We start from the raw sequence: 17,013 nt of genomic DNA on the forward strand, positions 1-17,013 counted from the left end.
TTTTTCTGTTTAAAAATGTAAACTTTTAAGATTTGTATTTCGCGGTGACTATAAGAGAAATAAATCTTTACAAGAAAGCATTGAAACGCGCGAATGCGACGAAATGCGACGTAATATTTATCGCTTACGCATCAATTTCCACGAGTCAGTTGATTGTATATAATCGGGTATATGTGCATGCTGGCGCACACTACTCACGTTAAGTCCTGCGACAAAACGCAATAACGTCGTAAATATCTTATCCCAACCGCACACGAGATTATCACATGTGCTGCGTTTATCACACCAGAACTCGGGACTTTCAATGTAAACACGTGCAGCCAGTGTCGGAGCCGAAAAGTACTTGCATAAACAGTTCGCCCGAGATTGTGTACGTGCGTACAAATTAATTCGGAAAATTCGTTCCGGCAACGTGCAAAATATTCCGTCGGGAACAATCTTTGCGTTAACGATATACAGATCAAACAAAAAAAGACATTCAAAAGGTCAGGCTCGTGTTTCACCTTTTTCCTACGTTTAACTGATTATTGATTTATTATTATTAATTGCCCTTAGTGCAGTGTTAACTTTTATCTTTAATCCGCCCGCTCTTCACATTGCGAGCAACGTAAAGAGAAATATATAAGTAAATTATACGAGTATCTCTCCTGTTATCACACTTATCTTCTTACTTTGTTGCATATGTATGAGATAAGAATTAAGCAATTACGTAACGCTGAATATAGCACGTGAATTCTTAATAGAGCTCTTGATGAAGCACTGTTTGACGAGTTCAAGTGTTCACGATGGAACACAAAAGCGAGAGCCTACGAAAGTTACGGGCCTAGTGGCCGTGCAGGTAGTACTCTGGTTTCTTGAGCCGTCGTTCACGGGTTCAAGCCTTAGCCGTTCTCTTGTCCGAGAAAAGGAAGGAGGGAGAAATCGCTTTTTTCTATCTTTAGGAGTATAGTTTGAGGGGAACTATTAGTATTAATATAATTCTTAGCTTTGCCTCCTTTCATGGTCCCCTCCCAAGTCTCAATGTGTTATCCGTGTGTGTGCCTCTCTCTACTCACGGGCGTCAAATGGGACTGACATGAACGATTTGTGTCGGGCCGAATTCCAAAGCCAGTATTTTTCGCCTCTCTATGGCACTAGTATTGGATAAGTCGGCCACAGAATTCTTTTGCTCTCGGCGTGAATCGTCGAAAATGCAAGTGCGAGAGTCTCGGTCACGCGATGACGTGGAATATTAAGCATCACGCTTCAAGTTGAATGTCGAGCCGCTCGCGCAATCGCAGCCACGATATCAGAACTCGTTTATCTTGGTGGCAAAAATGAAACCTGCAATTTACATCATTAGAAAGTCACGTGTTGCCGCTAATTTAGGCGGCGGACTGAACGAGGCGATGAGCCCGAATAGAAATGTAATTAGTCGATTTGAGACAAAAATTAGTAGCTAGCTGGTACAGGCTAGATTAAATTTTTTAGCTCGTTATTATATAATTCATTACTGGCTAATTGTTCATAAAAATGTAGAGTCGATTTTGTAATCTAAACGTTGTCCAGCCCGTTATATATGAAATATGATAGAGAAGATGGCGCGTAATTTATTCTAAAATATACAAGGAAAAAATTAGTATGAATTCGTAATTAGTAATTAGTATTAATTCGAGACTCGTATTTTCACATATATGAGCGAGAACATATAATCTAACATGAAGAAATTCTAGTCCTATTAGAATATTATATTCTTGTCATTAACACATTAACGGCGGGCGATCTCGACGAAAGTATGCTAGGTAGCGCGGCGGCCGCCCGCCTCGTTTTTCGGCCTAGAGCGGGCGATATTTTGTATGATCATAAAAACTTTAAGGTACAGTCGAGCTAAATTGTATTACTACGACTCCCGCCTTTAAGCCGCAGTCGAGATAAATCGTAGTACTACGACTCCCGCCCTTAATGTGTTAACGAATAATTTTTACGAATTGAGAGGAAAAAAATATTAGAAAGTAGGATATCTTCAAACTAATACAATTATTAGTTTGAAGATATCGTTTTTTATCCAATATTTTTTCTCTCAATTTATGAAAATTATTTTTAAATAATGAGAATATGATATTTTTAATGGAACTATTTTTCATATGTGTGTGTGTGTGTGTGTGTGTGTGTGTGTGTGCAAGCAAGCTTTATCTTTATATAAGATTAAATATTCTTGCTTATATGTGCTATATGTGAGAATATGTGAGAATATATGTGAGAACATGAATTTGAATTGATATTAATTTTGTTCTGTATATAATTTAGTTGTATATATATACATCTGCCACCAGCATTTAGATATGAAGTAGCAAATCAAAATTGAAGGTGCGTTATTCTATAAAGATTTTAAAAGAACAGGAGCGAGCTTTACGTTACCGCTTGACTAGCTATCATTTTTCACCTCGTAATTGTGATTTCTTTTGTTTAACCATCAGCCAACTCGTTTATCTAGTCATCGTCTAGCCACTAAGAAAAGTGAGCGTTACATTACTGGCTAATAGCGAGACATTAGACACAAATTTATTATTTCGTGGTTAGACACCCACGAAGTTTAATTTCTACGAATTTATTATTTCGATCGCAATCCGCGCCGAATTCAATCGCGAGTTCACATGTGTGCGGCGCTCGTCGTTGCGCGGTGCTTCTTTCGCATCGGAATCGGAATTTCGCGATAAGATAAAGCGACGGCTCATTACATCGGCTAAAGTCAACACTTGCTAGGTCTACCTGGGCAGCGCGAAGAAGGCGGGGAAGCGAAGGCTGGGAAAGGACAGAGCAATTGTCTATCGGCTCGAGACCTTTTCGCCGAAAGAGGATCTTGATGGGCTCTCGCAGTCGAGAGAGCGCATCGCACGTCACAAGTGAAACGAAGATTGGGGATGATCGTGCGCGCAAAGGAGGCTGAGATACGTCACGCGTAATCACTCCGCTCCAGCGATTCCGGCCGGGCGCAAATTGCGTCGCTGCAATTTTGCCTTCCGAGTATGTCGTCCCCCTTAAACAGAACACATAGTCGCCTACGTAGTTTGTTAATTCGATAATCGATCGTCGTCATACGTCACGGTCATTACCGAGGCGACCGCGCGGCTAAAATTCGATTACCAGTGGACACTTCAGCCCCGTTCTAAAGATAGAGAAAAGCGGGACGCAGCGGTCGAATGCAAAAGGTAAAAGATAAAAAGAGAGAGAGAGAGAGAGAGAGAGAGAGAGAAAGGCAGAAGGAGAGAAGGAGAAGAGACACATTCGCGTGTTGAGGTGTGATCGCGCCAGGCACGGACCGCGCTTCTTTTTCGTGAGATCGAAAGTTTCTCGACAGAAGTGCAAATTATTTCTCGTTAACGCGACACGCCTGAGAACTTCGTTATATATTACGATCGTTCCTTTTTTTTCTCGTCGACCTTAATGTCGGCCGTGCGCACGTACGGAATATTTCCAGCGTGCGATGTTACTTGGAAATGAAGAGCTAACGATCCTATCCCCTTGACATAGTGAAAATTCGGCTGGAGATGCCGTTCTTCTCTTCTCCCTCTCTCTCTCTCTCTCGGGTCGACGCGTCGCTACTTCGTCTTTCTAGCAGTGAAAGTCGGACGCGAGACGAAGCGAGATGATAATCGCCGCAACGGGATTAAAGCACTCTATGAAATTGCGTACGACCAGTTACGGACAACCGGAAACGGTTCTACGTACATGTACATGTGTAGTAGGCGAATCGACGATTCGTCTCGCAGCCGCATGATAGCCTAATCGAGAATAATTGAGGAGTCGAGTGTACTAACAAAGCGGAAGTCGAAAAGTGCTGTTTTGAAAAAGGAATACGTGATGGAAAGCTTTCGCATTTAAATGTACACGAGATACGCGACGTTATCTCGTGATTATGGATTTTTTATACAAAAAATGAAGTCTACTTATTTTTCTCCTTTTATATAGCTTGAATGGAGGGAAATAATAGAAATAATAATATAGGGTGCGGCGAAAGGTATGCCCTCATTTTGGAGAGCAATCAATAAAATACTATTAAATGTAGAGGATTGGAAATTTTTTTATTACCTTTGGTACTTCAAACAGTTTTTTTACATTAACGTTTAAAAACGATATCTGCAAGATGGCGGCCTCCAGTAGCAATGCACTGATGTAGCCGATTTTGGAAGCTTCGGGCTGCGTTTTGGCACATCTGAATCGGAATGGCGTTCACCTCTTCGATGATTCTCCTTTTCAGTTCTTGTAGGGTATGGGGACGATGCTTGAAGACTTTTTCTTTCAGATACCCCCACAAGAAAAAGTCACAAATGCTCAAATCGGGCGATCTTGCTGGCCACCCCAAATCACCCCTCAGATTGACACGGTTTACAAAATCATCGTGTTTCAGTTCTTGCACAAGCATGATCTTGTACGGGTGGAAAAACAATTCTTCGTGCAAAATTCTCCGGACAGAACGATCCGACAAACCCAGTGCAACTGCATGCCTCCGAGCAGAGCGCCTAGGCGAACGTTCCACTGATACCCTCACTAACTGCACGTTCTCTGGTGTTGTTGCAGTTCTGGGTCTTCCAACTGCATGAGTTCTTACTGTGGATCCGGTTTCTTCCAATGAAGAAACCCAACGTTTGATTGTTTTTCCATCAGGTACGGAAACATGGCGCGGAATATGGAATCGCAAGCGCATTGCTCTCTGCGTCGCAATGACTGAACGGCCATTTTCCAAAAAAGAGCGCACAGCGAATCCACGATGTTCTCCAGTCCAAATCATGATGTTAACTGAAAACGGTTGAGAACAACCTTCCTAATGAGACCCTGCCCAACAACCTACTCACGCCATCTGGTGAGCAACGGATTTTTCAAACTCGGGCAAACCTTTCGCCGCACCCTGTACAAATAATATATAAAAAAAATATATATATATTATAATAGAAATATAGAAAATCACATAGGAAACACAGAATGCAAAAATAATAAAGTAATAAAAAAATCATATATAATAGAAATAATAAAATAAATTTACGCGATTCGTCGTTTAAAAACTGAAGATCAAAGGTAAAATTAAAAAATTGTAAAAGTAACAAATTCAAAGAAAAATTCGATTTAGATCATACGAGATATTCCGCTCGGTATTCCAAGTACTCAACGTTCTCGTGTAGACGGTGCTAATAATTTTGTTGACTCGTTCGCGAGTGTTCTAACGAATATCATGCTCACGCTAACGCAAACACGCCCATCGCGATCGTGCGAGAGAGTACGAGAGGCGTCGAATGATTTCACGATCGGGCGTGCATAATAGGACTTTTCATTTGGCAAGAACGTGAAATTTACGGCGTTGTTTAGCGCAATTTATAAGCTCACTCGACGTGTTCCCTCGATTTATACTTGTTTTTACATTCGACCGAGCAACATCGTGACGCGCGTTCCTCGCTTCCGGCGAAGCAACCGGCCGTGTACGGCTCCACACCAACGTGCATACAGCGGGAATTCGCGGCTGATGTGTGACGATAGCGCGGTGCGTTCACGACGATTGTAATCGCGAGCGGTAACGCAATGCCGGAATCACGTGCGAAAAATGAGCACGAGCTCAGCGAGTGGCGGTTTAACGTGCGCGCACGTTGCGCACGACACCGCGCGGTCGTGTGTACGATGTGCGTGTGCAACTCCGCAGTGCGCATCACGAGACTGATTAGCGAGTGGACGCGCTAATGAATTAGATCCAGTAGATTTCGCGAAACTCGACGCATTCGGGCTGCACTGTAGCACGGGGACGGCGCACCGTGGGCGCTAGTTTCTCGTGTCAACATCACAATTATTGCGTCCGAAATCTCTTAAACAAGAATGACAACTCGCATCGCAACAACGTGACGGACATTCAATATTGTCCCATCCTACGCAGCCAGTTCCGCGCGCGAACGACGCGTGTGCGTCGCTCGGCCCCCGGGTCGAAATGTTGGCACTGTGTTAAACTCTACGACACAATAAGAGCTAAACTAGCAAAACAAGTTCAATTCCAGTAATATAATTTACACCTGCTCTTTGGCCACGATGATGTCTTAAATTCCCGTTTTCATTGGTTTTAGCAAAGAAAAATGAATTGTTTTAAATACTCGTGTGAATTTATAATAATAATCGAAATATTGAGAGCAACTTGTAGCGTTGAAGACAGCGTTAAAATTAAATATATAGAATTAAGAGTACAAGAGAGAAGTTAGCAAGCATAGCATCGGAAAAGTAAGTTTTTATTAATCTCTAGGACATTTAAGTATGCAATCTATTCTTAAGAGCGTCAAAGTGGTTTCAAAATTTCGAAAATGTCTTGTCGCTCTGGCTCTCCATCACGTTGGGATGGACGTCAGAATAGACGTCGAGTCGACAAAAAGTTTTTGTAAAAAGGTTACCGTAAAAAATAACGAGGAGGATTACTCGAGGCACGTTATATTCGTTCCTCTCGCGCTACCTAATATAATAACGATACTGAGCGCGATTAGATTAAGCGTTCGTACTAATCTCACGTACGATAACGCAGCATGTCTTCTAAAGGCGCTTAATAAGTTCGTTAGCTGGCAATCTGCGAGATCAGTAGTCGCTAGGATTTATCTCCCCCGGAGTTTCAGCCTGCTTGTTGTGAAAGACCGGCTCATCGTTGCGGTTTATTGCATTCGCGAACGACAACGTTGCGAAGTAACTCCTCTGCAGTAGAGCGCGAAGAGCGCTCCATTACGTAAGGAACGTAAGGCGCAAAACGATCGATTCGATATTACTATTACTACTACACTACTGCTGCGCGATCGTGAGAGAAATTCGCGTATTTGGAGCGATCGTTCACTTTCGAAAACGAGGCGAAACGGGAGATAGATACATTTAGACAGAGAGAAAGATAGATAGATAGATAGATAGAGAGTTTATTCAACTCTGGGGCTAAAATTATCATGGGCATACAATACGGTTCGTACAAAAGCAACTGCTAACAAGTGAGACACTATGACAGAAATAGAAAAAAAATTGAAAGTTAGAAGTGCTGAAAAGCGAGTGCTGAAAGATTTAGACAGCATTAAATGCACTCAACATCAACAAAGAAAAGAAAAGCTACAAGTATATATCCGTATAGTTACAGAGCTAATAATAATGGTTTATATGGATAATTGAGTAATTTTTAGAGAAAGAGAAAGAGGAAGGGAGAGAGAGAAAGAGAGAGAAAGAGAAATCGTTTAGTTATTACATCAATCGCCTCGTTGATTTTCGTGATAGAAAAGTTGAATTGATGATCTAATCAGCGAAGATACTATGAGTAAATGTAATTTGAGACACATCTATCTCTTATCTCGTCTCATTGGCTTTCTATTGGGTGTCTATGGTAGTCGAGTTTTCAAGTGTAACTAATTATACTTTGTATGTAATTACATGAGACTCGATAAGTATCACAATGCCGACCACCGGTGATGGTCACGGTATTCCACACTTGACTTGGCTCCACGTGTAACGCCCAACATCGCCGGCACGCTTGGTTTCAATACGGTTTAAAAAGTTTTTTTTCTCGAAACACAGTCAATGTCTAGTAAAACATCTTATCCTCTGGGAAGATAATTATTATTCAAAAACAAGCTCTGTTGGATATCGGCTACGTTTCCAATACTACACCGAGACAAAAGTGCACAAATCGTATCAAAATCAAGCGTACAAAGTGTATACGGGAAAAAATTAGTATCAATTCAAGATTCATATTTTCATGCATAAACAAGAATATATAATTTTATATGAAGATAAAACTTGCTCTTATACGTACTCTATATATTCCATTAAAAATATCATATTTTTGTTATTCAAGAATAATTTTCACGAATTGAGAGTAAAAAATGTTGGATAAAAAGAACGATATCTTCAAGTTAGGAATTGTATCGCATTTTCTATTCAATATTTCTCCCTCTCAGTTCATGGAAATTATTCATGAATAATATTAATATATTTGGAATGGAACCATATAGAATATATTTTTCTTGTAAGAACTTATATATATTACTTATATGTATATAACATATATTTCTTCATGTAAGAACAAATTTTACCTTCATATAAGTATTGATTCTCGCTTATTATATTATGAGAGAATATGAAAGTTTCGAGTTGACATTAATTTTTTTCTATATATTAAAAGACTTCCGGAAATGTTAATACGTTCGCTGTCATATTATAATTATTCTTATGTAATTGTATGAAGCAGAAACTTAATTGGTTCACGCGGATGGGAAAATTATCATCGTCACACGTATGTGACGTTGGTAGCGAACGTGTCAAGTGGAATCGGCAATTTTCAGTAAAGACGAGCTTACAGTGAGAGATCGGTGCGTCACACGCGCGTGATGACGCTGATCTTGTTAACGCGAACGTGTTAGAAGAATTTTTCGAGATTTATACCGATATTCGATGGCCGTTCATAGAAGTTCCGCGGGATAGTTCCAGTAAAGATTCGAGATGAGTCCAATTAATCTCACGTCCGGCGGCTTTTGATTGCTGTTAATTGAACCCGGATCGTTCCGACGCGAGTTCGCTCGGCGTACCGTGTCAAATTAATTAATCCTAAAGCGCCGATCGCGTGCACGTGTCCCGTCGGCTCACGCGTGTGCGACTACGGCGCGTGTACGTCGCCGCGTCGATTCGCCGCAATTCCGCGACTCGATCGGAAGAGGTTGCTCGCGGAATGCGTGTCACGCGGTGCTAACAGTACGCGAGGGATTCGCGCGCACTCTCGAAGAAAAGTTTCCAGCCCCGGCACCATTACTCGTCGTGTTTTCCACGCGCGTTCCTGATAATCGCGTCTCGCCGATAGCGCTCGCGCGAATCAGCCGCGCGAGTTACGACACTTCTCGATAAGGATCCGGTCCGGACGATCGCGCGCTCTGAAGCCCGCGAATAAGCAGCCACTCCCGGAAAAGTGGTCGCGGTTAAATACAGCTCTGGAACAACGAGAGGTGATTATCGGCGATTTTTATCCGCCGATTAACGACGCAGACAACGATGAACGTGACGAAATCAATCGGCGATCGCCGACGCGGAAACACGAGAGGCGAACTTTCGTAAATCGCGACACCTCGCGACATCACGTTGGCACGCATCCACCACGATCGAACAGGTTTTCTTTTTTTCGAGCCAAGGTTTTCGAAGGCGTGCGCGCGCGTGCCTCGCAAGCGTGTCGTCCTCGATCGATTCGCGGTTGCGAAACTCTTTGGCAATGGCGTCTCGCGGATAATCCTGCGGAATTTTGATGCACGACTTGTTCGCGTCGATCGGTTACGGAAAGATCGTGCTCGTTTGTATATCTGCAAAGCTGTTCTTTGCTTATTAACTATTATATTAATTACATTGATAAATCAAATTTAAATTTAAATGAAATGAAATAAAATAAAATAAAATGTAAGTTAATTGGTAAAATTGGTGGAGTCAGAAAATGCGCGATATTCTTTCATATACTTTTTAAAATATTTTATAATACTTTGTTGATAATATTTTATTTTACAATATTTATTTTAATACTATTTTATAACAATATTTATAATACTCCATATAGATTTCCTGACTCCATCTTGGAACAATCGGAAACGTTGTGACAAAAGGTTCAAAAGGTTCTTTTGTTGATCTCCTCGTTCGTGTTTTGCCGCGTAGAAGTTAAACTGCGCTTCTCTAAACCGTAAGGACGACCGGACGCGATCGGTGTGTTATCTTCACATACGTGCCGGCCATTTTGCCGATTTGTTTGTCCGCTCTCGAAAACAAGTCCAATGTACAATTGGCTCGCGGAATGTGGATTTCAAACGGCGCTGCACTCGACGATTTACGTCCACGAAAAATACGGCCCGGTTGCCCTCCTCTCGCGCGAGCCGCTCCGGTAAACAAAGGCATTGCCCTTTGACGAAATAGGGCACGCGACTCATAAATATTTAATGCTCACTGGAATTGAAACACAGCTCGTCTGTATGAACTCTTTGTCGCTATTAGTTCCGCAGTAAAATGTACATCGATCGTTACACATACATATGTATATATTATATTGTCAAATTAAAAAAAAGAACAAAATTAAAATAAAATATTAATGTATAAATGAGGAAAAAGTAAAATATATAAAATTGCGAGAATAATTTTAAGTGAGAGGATGAGAGGATTATCTAGAACATCTCGTGCAGATTTTTCGAAGAAAAATATGCCATTATATCGTCCTCTCATCGTGACGAGAATTTGCTCGACTTGGCGACATAAGGGTGTTCTCGCTTGTTATCATAATGCTGTACGATGTCATGTGCAAATTGGGTCAAATGACAGGTTCTTGATTCTCTCTTTGACGTATGAAATCTGGGCAGATCAGTTGGGAATTAATTGAAACGTAGGACCATAACGACGCTCTCTGACGATCTCTTCGGGGTGGTTGGTTCGTCGCCATGACGACCTCGAGAGGGTCTATCCTCTCCCCGTGATCTCTCGAGGCTGGCAAGAACGCGTGCCTCGAGTGCTGCATCCATGATGTCGATTATTACGTCTCTTTTCACCGTGCGAATTGATTTGCCTGCGAAACCGCGCCGGCTGCAGCTGTTTTGCGTCTCGCGCATATTTCAGAGGCGACACCGTTAAATCTAATATCGCGATACGAGAATTAAGTCCCATCTCAATATGTTAATTATGATCTCAGCGTATTAATCATCGTGTCGAGGTATCACGGGCATTTGTTCATACGTCATTTTGACGAATGAGCGAGACGTAACATCGTTATTTTGTAATTATTATATTTTAACGTCGTTAACGTCGCACGTGAATTTCGTACTTATTAATATTAATCGTCACGTCGAGGAATCACGAGCATTCGTTTGTACGTAATTTTCACGAGTAAGCGAGATTTGATAGCGACATTTCATAATTATTATACTTCAACGTCGTTAGTATCTCGTATTTATTAACGTCAAGTTTATACCGTTAGTGTTCCGCACAAGCGTGCGACAGAACCTCGCCCCGCTTGTTTCTTTCTCTCGCGGAAGCTGGAGAGAATATCTCGCGCGTTACATCGCGACCAGAATCGTGGAAACGTTCCCGCAACTTCTTTCTTTAACCTAGAAATAGAAAGGACTCTGACGCAAGCCTGGAAACTGGTGCAAAGAAACTCGGCCGTCATGTTTGGCAAGAGACCATTGGGCAACCGTTACTATTTTATCTCCGTTTCGGTCGAATGGTTTTCACGGGCCAGTTTCGGCTGACGAAATGCGGCCGCTTGTCGATTTCGGGTTCCTATCGAAAACACCACGTACGAGCGAACCCACGAGAGGCCAAATGGAGAATAAGTTCGCCGGTGAATAACTAGTAAATTGCCCTATCATCGGGTCATCGAATCCATGTTTATTCGCGCGCGACAACCACGACGATATCGGATTGGCGGTAAAAGTTTGTTCGATTTTTCAATCAATTCTTCGATCAAAAGTCTCAGGATTTCTACGAGCGCGTGATCACGCAGCTACCGGAGAGATAACGGATCGTCGAACAAAACGGTGCATACTTAATTGATTGATTGTATTTTAAAGTAAATAAATATTATATGTACGTTTTTATTACAAAGTCGAATGAACTTTTGCGTCAACATGATAAAATTATAATTTCATAAATAAAACAAGAAAGAATCTCAACAGGAAAGATCGTCAGTCGCGAGAAAAATAAAGCACGAGGGCAAGAGAGATAGAGAGAGAAAGAGGGATTTAATTCTACAACACAGTAGGAACTAAGATAGCAAAATGGAGAGGTTAAAAATAATTTCAATTTTGATAATATAATTTACTCCTGCATTAACACTGATGATATCTTAAATCTCTTTAAATTTCGAACAAATTCGGCACATACTTAATTGATTAATTGCATCTTAAAATAAATATATGTATATTTTGATTAAAAAACGAACTTTCTTGCATCAACCCAATAAGTTGTTTAAAATCGCATTACAATTAAATCTGCAGAACTAAAACTTTAAGAAAGAAGTTAATGAATATCAATATTGTCAAAGTAGATTTTAATTAGTCTGTAGGTCGTCCAAGTTGGTATAAACTATTTTGAGGAGAATCGAAGTAGTATTCAAATTTTGACTCATGTATTATTATACGTACGTTTTAATCAAAAAACGGAACGAACTTCTGCATCAACCCAATAGAATTATAACTTCTCCAACAACGAGACGGCACCGGGAAAGATTGGCTGTCGCGAGAAAAATGAAATACGAAGGAGGGAAAGAGAGACAGAGAGAAAAAGAGAGAGAGAGAGAGAGTTTTGCTGTCGGAGATTGAAATGAGGACGGAAGTGGACGAGAGCGGTGGGATTTTCAAATATAACAGGAACATTGCGTAACGTGGCGGAAGATTGGGATATCCCAATGAAGTGGACGCCCACGGACGATCGTCCGTGGCACCGTAACATCGGTCTCCCTGAGAATGAAACGGGCTCCGTTCACGATGCTGAGACTCGTTTTTAAGTAGTGAGTCACACGGCTCTCTATTACCCTTACCCGGGCAGCTTCTGGTAAATCCGACGAGGAAAAAATAAGGAATGCTCCTTACTGTTCGCATGTCACTAAGCGCGCGCGTTCCGAAAATATACCCCGCGCTCCCTCGCGCTGCCTCTTTTTGCAGCGTCAACTTTAAAGAACAGAACACGCGCCGTTGGCGTGTATCGAGAAAGGAGAGTAAAAAAAGAATTTGCATTAATATCTCGCGATATTCGCAGAAGCCTGTGATATTTTAACGTATTCCCGCAGAATACCGTCGTTTTAAAAGTCGCGACGCTAAGTATTATTTGCATCTGTTATCAGAAGTTACACACAGATTGTATATCGAAACGTATTACCCCGAGTCAAAATTTCAGTTCTACATTAAGTCTACTTTACAAAATGCAATCAGTGTATTATTATTGAGAAGCAGTTAATGGTCACTAATAGGCGTAATGATAACACTGCGAATCAGAAAAATTTCGCTGTAAAAGTTTGTTAATGACAGCAACTGTTTCTATCGAAGAAATCTAACTGCAGAAACAGTGGAAATGTATTTATTATTTATCACTTCTTTTTTATTATCTTAACACTTTGACTGCCACGCCGAAATCACATGTTTCGCTCAGGACGCCACGGGAGTATTTTTATTATTCAAAGCATTATAATGGCAAAATAATAATAAATTGATGATATAAGACAACATTCTTACCCAATGGAGCGTTTATCTTATTGGTGGTCACGGATGACCACCGTGGCGCCTTAGTAACGGTTGATAGCGACAAATTAAAACAAGGCTTCGTTTATTTCAACAAACTATTCGCATTCGTTATTTCGTCGTAAGCGAAACGTCCAGAATATATTGGTGAAACGTGTAGAAGATATTAGTAAACAGTATTTGCTCATTCTATATATAATAGTAAGGTATGTGCACACTTCTAACTTCAATTATATGATTATAAAGCAGCATTTACGATTATTTTCTGAGGTGTGTTTATAATAATATTCGTAGATTACCTCTCAAAGATAAGGATGCAAACACTGAATATTTTTCAAGTGTATCCGAGAAGTTTTCATCGGAAGACTCGTCTCAAAATGAAGTATCAGAAGACGAAATACTCCACATATCGTCCACGATAAGGCGGCGCCGAATCGAATCGGATACCGAGGATGAAATGGATATCGAAAATGAAAATGAACATAATATAGACAATAATGAATGGTCAAATAATATAACACAAACAGCGGCAAGTGTAATCCCATTTGTAAAATCCAGAACTGCTGTATAGATCGAGGGTAATCAGCCACACATTTTTTACTTTTTTACTTTGCTTTTCTTACGGAAGAAATTCTACAAATAATTGTTGATGAGACCAATAGATATGCTGAACAATACATGCAAAATAGGAGATCCACTCGTGGACACCAACCGATAAAAATGAAATGAAACGATTTTTCGGGCTACTGATATAGATGGGCCTGGTCAAGTTACCGAAATATGACGCATGTTGGTGTACCAATAACACCTACTGCCGATCTTTTCCAAGAATAGTTATGTCGAGAAATCGATTTGAATTGCTGTTACGATTCCTTCATTTTACCAATAATCAAACAGCAAACACAAATGATAGACTATAAGATAAGACAACTTGTTGATATACTAAATCAAAATTTTTCTAAATACTATGATTTAGATGAAGAGATACGCATCGATGAGTCATTGGTACCTTTCCGAGGACGCATAAAGTTCAGGCCATTTTTGAAACAGAAACGATATAAATACGGCATCAAAGTTTTCAAAATGTGTTCGGGCCAAGGATATACATACCAATTTGAAATATATTCGGGAAAAAACTTAAATGCACCATGCGTAACCCCCACAAGTGTTGTAATGAATATATGCAACAATATTCTTCATAGAAGCCACACAATTTACACCGATAATTGGTATACTAGTATAAATTTAGCCAAAAAATTAATCGATTGCAATACTCATTTAGTAGAAACCCTAAGAAAAAGTAGAAAGGGAATACCTGTCGACGTCAAATTTAAAAAATTAAAACGCGGTGAACTTATCGCAATGCAAAATAAGAAGGGGATTATGGTCCTCAAGTAGACACAAGCGTGACATTTTTATGATCCTGACGAAACATTCGGCTGAAATGGTAGAGGTCTGCAAAAAAAATTATGTTTTTGATAAACCAACAGTAGTTGTAGATTACAACATAGGAAAATGTGCTGTAGATTTATCAGATCAAATGATAGCATATTCCACACCACACAGAAGAACCCACAAGTGGTATATAAAATTAGCTTTAGAGTTATTATTGAATACATCAATTTCAAATGCGATGATACTCTATAAACTAGCAACAAAAACAAAAATCAAGGTATCAGAATTTAGAATGGCACTCGCAATGCATCTTACACAGTGCCATTCACCAGAGCCGTCAAATACACTTATTCGACGAAGATTGCGGCACAAAATGTAGAAGAAAGAAGGGCAAGCGTACCTGGCACGAAAATTTTGCAGAGAGTGTTATAAAAAAAATGTTAAACTGTTAGGATCAAAAATTGCTAAAAATCGGACCAAAAAGGTGACCGCTTACTGTCCAGATTGCATTGATGAGCTACATTTATGTTTAAAGTGTTATGTTATGTTTTAACACAGTGCACCGTTAGATGCAAGATTTGTTCCAATATTTTTTTTATTGATATTCTAATAAAAATTTGTAATTGTTCAATGGGGCACTTTTTATTTCAAAGTATCTTCTATTTATCGGTTATATTCAAAATACGCTAACTATCAATTTTCATTCAATTTTTACAATTATAAAAAGTTCAAGCGCTCCGGTCACCAATGACCACCGTGGCGTCACAGGAGAAACCGTGGCCGGTCATATATGACCAACGTGGCAGTCAAAGTGATCATACTCTTAAAGTACTGTCAACGATTTTGCCTGAAATATTCTTAATTATGTTTAATTGATTCAATTTATATCGTATTTGAAAAACACGCTTATCCTAATAGGATTCGAATTCGAAATTTCTGGTCTTCAGTGTGCTATCGTACGAACTACACCAAATACAACGTATGATTGAACGCATGTATAATACATGTACGTATTTCTGCTACGGGACACGTAGCAATGAATCTTTCACTGGCCAAAATCGGCGAAGTATTAGACAAAAGAACCAAATGGAAGAGTTTCCATCAAAAAATTCGTGAATACTCACTGATTATCAGTGGAATACTGTTTCTCACTGATTTAATTAGTGGCATTTTCATTGATTTGACTTAAAAGAGCATTTAATTTTACATTAAGTCTGTAAATGGAAAATACGACAGTATAATTTCCTTCTCGTTTGTAGTATCAGAGGAACACAATAGTGCTCCTTTGGAGATTTAATATAGAACTAAAATTTCGATTTGGAGTATCTTGCAATTAGAAATCAAATATTGTGCGTTCTCCTTTGTAATCTCCCAATCTCGAGTGACCTGCTCGCGTTACCTCCTATTTGCATTATCGCCATACAGTACGTGGAAAGCAATAGTAGCAATAGGACGGTGTTTCTTATCGGGCCATCTGAACGTCGCATTTCGCATCATTGTCAAACGCGCTGACAAAAGCGGCCCGACACGGTACAATGAACCTCTTCTTCTCTTTATCCATTTTATCTATTTGCCCGACGCACATTTGTCCCACGTGAACGTCATTGAAAGACGAGCGAGTCGCGGACGATTTATAAGCGATGTTTATACAGTTCTTAGGATCGCTGACAAAACTCTTCAGAGAAAAAAGAGGAAGAGGAGGAGAAAAGTGAGAACGACTGGTCAGTGAGATTCGTCGCGTAGAGAATGGTTTCTTAAATTATGTAAAATATGTAATATTTTGCGATGAAACCTATTCTTGCGGCGATATATTTGCGAGTGTTGATCGACGAAACGAGAAAAACAATGGTGTAATGTAATTCAATAATCTCAATAATATTGACTCGACAACCAAATTGGCACGTGTGAACAATAATGTGCTTAAAAATATGCGACACCGCAATGCACCATTTATCTCTGCATTTAGTGAAAAAAGAGATAACGTCGTTATATTCGTCGTTCGTTCGAATTCGTTACGCCGCGAGCATGGTTTACATCGACCTAACAGTAACTCTGCGTGCGCGCGCAATTCACTCATCGCGCGAGCGCATTTTTATTATATCCACCGATTGTATAACGTCGTCGAAACTCGCGGCCGTTTTTATCAACCCGTTGCGTAATGTTCGCGGCGGATCGTTCGCGAACAATTGCGAACAGAATTACAGCGTTTTTCCGCGAGAGATCTAGCAAACCCGACGCGGCTTAAGCAATCGTGCAAATGATGTCGGTGCTCGTGTAATAAGTACGCCTTTTTCCACCAATATTTCTTTTATGTTATAACATGCACCGGGTCAGTCGAGAAATACAGTTCGGTTTTTATCGAAGTGAAATTCCGATTTTATCGCGTTCAACACAAATA

The 17,013-nt window shown here is 40.2% G+C and overlaps 1 protein-coding gene across 2 annotated transcripts in view; it reads right to left on the minus strand.

Annotated features, from left to right (window-relative positions):
- Window positions 1-4,043: 4,043 nt before the first annotated feature.
- Window positions 4,044-17,013, minus strand: part of LOC106744010 — a 31,145-nt gene continuing 18,175 nt past the window's right edge. The window contains exons 1-2 of one of the 2 annotated variants that reach the window (XM_014618393.1): window positions 8,413-8,620; window positions 4,044-4,885 (exon numbers count right to left, since the gene is read on the minus strand). In XM_014618393.1, coding sequence (XP_014473879.1) covers window positions 4,097-4,768 — 672 coding nt within the window. In that variant the 5' untranslated portion in view covers window positions 4,769-4,885; window positions 8,413-8,620 and the 3' untranslated portion in view covers window positions 4,044-4,096. Of the gene's footprint in view, window positions 4,886-8,412; window positions 8,621-17,013 lie in introns of those variants that run through there. The other variant, XM_014618392.1, reaches the window with a different exon arrangement.

This window comes from Dinoponera quadriceps, unplaced genomic scaffold (genome assembly GCF_001313825.1).
Source record: "Dinoponera quadriceps isolate SergipeBrazil2010 unplaced genomic scaffold, ASM131382v1 scaffold1252, whole genome shotgun sequence".
Lineage (NCBI taxonomy): Eukaryota > Metazoa > Arthropoda > Insecta > Hymenoptera > Formicidae > Dinoponera > Dinoponera quadriceps.